General features: G+C 43.9%; 1 protein-coding gene across 1 annotated transcript in view; it reads left to right on the forward strand.

Annotated features, from left to right (window-relative positions):
• The first annotated feature begins 7 nt into the window (after positions 1-7).
• Positions 8-5831, forward strand: part of GPC4 (glypican 4) — a 119856-nt gene continuing 114032 nt past the window's right edge. Inside the window, exon 1 of the mRNA XM_006753134.2 lies at positions 8-146. Coding sequence (XP_006753197.1) covers positions 131-146 — 16 coding nt within the window. The 5' untranslated portion in view covers positions 8-130. The remainder of the gene's footprint in view (positions 147-5831) is intronic.

Consider the following 5831-nt stretch of genomic DNA (forward strand, 5'->3'; position numbering starts at 1 on the left):
CCTGCCCGCCCTTCTCTGCACCCTGGCCGTGCTCAGCGCCGCGCTCCTGGCTGCCGAGCTCAAGTCGAAAAGTTGCTCGGAAGTGCGGCGTCTCTACGTGTCAAAAGGCTTCAACAAGAACGATGCCCCTATGCATGAGATCAACGGTAGGTGGGAACCCTGGGGGGCGAGCGCAGAGACGGGCGCCCGAGAGAAGGGGCCACGGAAGTCCCTTCGCCCCGCCGCCCCCAGCGCCGGGCGCAGGTAGCCCACAGGGAGAACTCCAGAGCGAGCCCCTGCGGCGTAGAAGGTTCCCGCGTTCGCCCCCAGTCCCGGGAAGCCCCAGAGGACTCTGGTCCGCAGAGTGCGCGTCACCCGCTCCTTGGCCTTTTCCGGGTTGAACTTATTACGGGGCTCCCCGCTTTGTTGTGTGGGTGACAAGAGGCCGGGTCGGGGTGGACGTAGCCTGTGGGGTGGTGGTGGGGAACCTTCTTGCCAGAGTCCGGGGAGCGCAAAACGCGGGACTTGAATTGATGTTTCATTGATGTTATTTAAAAACCCTTTGCCCACCTCTTTCCCACTGCTGAGACGGATTAGTTTTAGTAGCTACAGCGGCTTTAGTCGCCTTTAAAAAGCAAAAGACTCTCCACCCCTCCAAATCTGACTTTTGGGAACTCTTCTGAAGGTGTTGGGCGAGAAGGGTATTTCCCCCCTTTCTTTTTTTCTCACCTCATTTTAAGGGTTAATTGCACGTTGAATTACAAACCTTTGAAAGGACTGATTACAGGAAACCTGAATCTCGGCTAGGAGATGGTTATGCAAATGGAGACTGTTTAGCCTGTGAAAAAGTTCCCCGGATTTTGGCGCTTGGGGGTACTTGGAGGTATTTGTGAAAGTCCTTCTTGGAGCGCCTGGGAGGCAGCCTTCAGGCCGGCGCCCTTCACCCCTCCCAAGGCCGGCAATGGCCGGGCGGGTCCCCCCTGGGTCGCACTCTCATTCTGAGAGGCCAACTGTTGCGTGCAGCCCCGCGGGCTGCACAGGTAGCCCGTTTGCCCGGAGGGTTCAGAAAGAAATACGAATCTCACTGGCTGGTGGCCAGAATAACCTAACGGAGAAGTGAGCGATTCGAGCTCAGGGGCCAAGCCTCCATTCCGAACCTTTCATGGAAGTAAGCAGAGTGCGCCTTTGCCTCTAGGTTTTAGTCGCTCGGGTGGGGCGAGCAGGGGGCCGGCAGTTGGCAAAGGAAATACTGTAATATCAGCCAGGCACTCCCAAAGGCTTAGGAAGACTTGGGGGTTATTTTTTGGAAGGACTATTAATAACCTTGGAGATTAAGTGCAGTCATCAATTACATATAAATTACAAAGGTAATTGAGGGAAGTTTCTGGGCACTTTCCGAATGTAATCAGCAACTGTCTAGAAATAGAACCCAAGAAGTTGTTGAAGCAGCATAGAAGTCCACTGCACCTTGGCAGTTATCAAATAACTCCCACACTACTGATTGGAGACTGTTTGCCCTTGAGCTGCCTGTCTTTTGGGGAGCTCAAGTATGTCCTCACAGTGGCACGATTTTATTGGTGGTAGAGCTCTAAAAAGCCCTCTTTCTTTCCACTCTCCCTCCTTCCCAGGCAGAAAAAGTGAAGTGAACCAGCAGCCACTGAAGCTTGGGGGCTCTACAGGTCTGACCTGGGGTCTTTGTGCCCTGCATGGTTTGGGCCTGGGCCCAGCAGAGATGATTGGCGTGAAGGTTACAGTTGTCATTCCCACATTTTGAAGGGATAAATGCAGTGATGCACTTAATGGGAGTGTGACAAGTTTTCATCTTCTGATCATGCAAACAATATGTGCCTTTGAGATAGACTGAAGGTATTCAGGGAGTGGGTTGAGAAATGGCCCTCCCCACTTTCTCCAACTTGGCTCTGTGCAGTCTCGAAGCTGCAGGACATCTTCCCCAGGCAGCATCTCAGGAAAAAGGAAGTTTGATGAGTGCTCAGAGAGTGTACCAGGTGTTCCCTTTGATTGTCATGATCCCCAGAAAACACCTGAGGAATACTTTTGCGTGAGTGTCTATCTGGACATTTTCCCTCCAAAGATAGGAGAGTTATTAGTGACCAGCAGCAGGAAATGGAAGCTAATGTGCTCACACCCAAAACATTTTATTCTTTTTGTCTTGTCCTTCATCTCCCTCCCAGGGCTGCTGCTTTTATTTCCCCTTTTGAATGACCTACTGGACTGCATTCTCCTAAGGAACAAAGGAAGTGCCTTTTTAGCTGGAATCCTTGGAAGACCACCAAGGATTTTAGCTCATGCAGTGCAATTTCGCACCACTTTCAACAATAACAAAAATGCATGACTGAATGGCTCAAAAATGTGGAGTGTTAGAGGCATTCATTTGAGTCTAGGACACTGTCACAACACAGACAGACCCAAGTAAATACCTTTAGACGGCTAGTATAGAAACAGGGTAATCTTTACCATCAGCCAGCCTGGCCTCTCCAGATGCATACATTAGCCTTGTCTTCCCTGGGCTACACTCAGATAATTTTGGTCATTTTGGGGAGTAAAGTCATATAATGACTTGTATTCAGCTTATGTTTGAATGAATGAATTGTTGGGCACTTTCCCTGGTGTGTGGTGGAGGGGGGGTATATATCTGTATTTAAATACAAAAGTCCAGGGGCACAATGTCTGGGTGCCTAGCCCAAGGTTAAGGTTTTGTTCCCAAGGGCCTTGCACTTGCCTTCTAGAGGTTTGAACAGGCTATAAGAATACTCCATGTTCTTAAGTACTCTCAGTCTTTTTAGATCATAATTAAGATCATTTGATATGTTCTCAAGGGTGTTAGGGAGTACATCATGCTGATAGGGCTTCCAACTGAAGTCCTGCATGTACCTTTATACTTACCAAGTAATGGGTAGCTAAGATGCCATGATCACAAGGTATCTTTAGCACAAAGGATATGTTTTTGGTTAGCTTTCAATAGGTATATCTTTTTAGAGTGCCTACTATGTGAAATATTTTGTGCTTGGCATAGTGGAAGAAAGAAGGGCAGGAAGGCCTCTGCCACCAAAACCTTTCCTGATAGTAGAGATAAGCCATGCACACACATGGTTAGAATAAAACATAGTCTGTGATAAATACTATGTGAGTGGTACAGATGAGGAGAAAGGAGTGCCCAGGAAGTTCCAAGGGAGAAGGGATTAGGACGCAAGTGTTAGCTAGGTAATTCTAGTTCACTAATAAAAAATAATATTAAAAAAGTTTTAAAATCTAACCATTTTCAGTGTGCCTTCCTCCATAAAGATGGGATAAACGATATGCAACAATTGGCATTTTATTACTAATCTAATCTTTATTGAAATTGTCTTTAGGGGTGAGACAGAAACATTCTTAAGTTTGCCAGAAGTCTCTTCCATAGTGACATTGAATGATATCAACAAGAACTTTGTGTCATAGTTGTGATTTTGGAATTTTTGTTTCCTGTTCCCATCCATGTTCATGAACAATACACCTGTGAGTATGCTGGTGGGAGCATACATACACAAATGTATGCCCTGAAGCAGGGGTGGGAAATATCCAGCCTGCGGGCAAAATCATTTGGTCTCGCCCTACCAAGGCATTAGGGGTGAGTTAATTAAATATTTGACCAAATATAGCAGGTTAATTTTATATTGATAATTTTCTATGGCCTGTGAATGTTGTTATAAATATCCAAATGATCCTTGGCAGAAAAAAGGTTCCCCACCCCTGCCCTAAAGGATTCTGGAACTATATAAGCTATGTTAGGATTATATGGAATAAAAGTGTGTGTGAAGGGAGAGGTAGGAATACTTTTTGCTACTGAGTTGATTATTATATGTAATGCACAAAACATACATCTTCAAGATTTGTATTCTCTCTTCTCCAATTTAAGTAGATGGATTAGATTTATAGAAAACTTGTGATCTTCTGTTCTGTTGGAATCATCAGTTTGACTCCCTGAATAAAACATGGTGTGTGTTAAGTACTCTGTGAGTGGTACAGATAGGAGAAAGTGCCCAGGAAGTTCCAAGGGAGAAGGGATTTGGGACTCAAGTGTTAGCTAGGTAATGCTAGATCATTAATAAAAAATAACATTTTTTATTAATATTCACTTGAGAAGAGGGTCTAATTGAGCCACAGGGCCTGTCAGTATAGAAATTGTCCCAGGTATTATAGGAACTACCTCCTAGACATGCTCATAACTTAGTAAAAATTCTGGATTATGCGGCTCTGTCTCTCGTTAGAACATACAAATATAAAATGTTTTATTCAGCATAATTATTATTTTCCTTTTTTTGACTCACATTGGGTTGCATACAATTTCAGGATTAGCTAGGACTGGACTAAAGAATGAAAAAGGGAATTTTTGTTTTTACAAGGGAAACAACATCAATGCTAATCTAATCAGTTGGAAGTGAGTCTCTGGCTCCCCAATAACAGTAACTTTTATCACTGATGTTGTTTACATATGTGTTCACAAAAAATGCATTTTGGCCTCATGAAAAGTAGCTATTGAGTGTTTTCTCTGGACCTGGTGTCCCTAAGGGATTTACATAAGACCATTTAAGATCCATAACAACCATATGAAGTCAGAATTATTACTTTCATCATCCCCATTTTACAGACAAGGAAACTGAGATCCAAAGGGACTTCTAAATATATTCAGTCTCACAGCTAGGGAATGGTACAGGTGGGATTTGAATCTAGGTCTTATCTGACCCAGAGTATGGTCTGTGCTATGTTCTACAGATAGTAAGACAAGAGTGTACCTTTGCAACTCCCATGAGGGCTAGTTTTAGAAATATAAGCCGTGAGGGGATCATCAGTTAACTGGTAAAGGACCCATCATCATAGCACTATTGTGATGCTGTAGTAGAGAGGAACTAATCCTGTCCTTTTCAGGCCATTTCTTATACCCAGACATAGATAATCTATTGTTAATAGTAGAAGCAATATAAATTGTAATTCCTGGGCCGTGTGGAACCAGTGATGGTTTCTGAGAAGGTAAATGTCATTAGTCAAGCTGTTTTAGGAAGATAGCTAGTGGCATAAAGGCAGGGAGAGCTGTTAGGGAGCTGTTTTAAATAATTCTTTACTGGTCTACCTGCCATTGTCTTGTTACTCTCCCATTCCACAGGGAACATTGCCAGCTTCATTTCTTTACAGCAGTGTTTTGAATGGAGTAATTTCTCTGCTTTGAGCGTCAGTGGCTTCAAGTATCTCAAATGATATGTTTATTGAGTCACTTCTGAATTTCTCTTCCTCCTAATTCCCTTCTTGAGTCTGGTCCATGGTCTTTGCACACAGTTGTCTTGTTTAATAGTTAATTGTATGTGCAGGCACACATGTGCCTTTTCAACTGTAAGCAACCTGAGGACAGAGGTGGTAGCTCCTGGTGTTTTGTGTGCCCAACAGTACCACGTGCAATAGTTAAAACAAGTGGGGAGGGTGTGGAATGGCAGACAATTCCACATTCATTTCCAGGACACCAGTGTGATGATGGGATTACACTACCTGCTAGATTGTCATCCCATGGTCTCTTGCACTCCTGTAAATCTTTTGGATCTCAGCTTCTGAAGAGAAATACATTTAGGGTTAAATCTCCATGATATGTTGGTATAATGTGGAGAATATTGTTATTCTTTTGGGGGAGTATTTACTTTACCACTTCATCAATAACCAAGTGTTGCAGGAATTTTTCAGAAAGATTCAGAATTGAGTTTTTCTTTGCACTTTGAGTTATATAATATATATTGATTTCAGAGAGGGAGGGAGGGAGGGAGAGGGAGGGAGTGATAGAAACATCAGTGATGAGAGAGAATCATTGATTG

This window comes from Myotis davidii, unplaced genomic scaffold (genome assembly GCF_000327345.1).
Source record: "Myotis davidii unplaced genomic scaffold, ASM32734v1 scaffold631, whole genome shotgun sequence".
Taxonomy (NCBI): Eukaryota; Metazoa; Chordata; class Mammalia; order Chiroptera; family Vespertilionidae; genus Myotis; species Myotis davidii.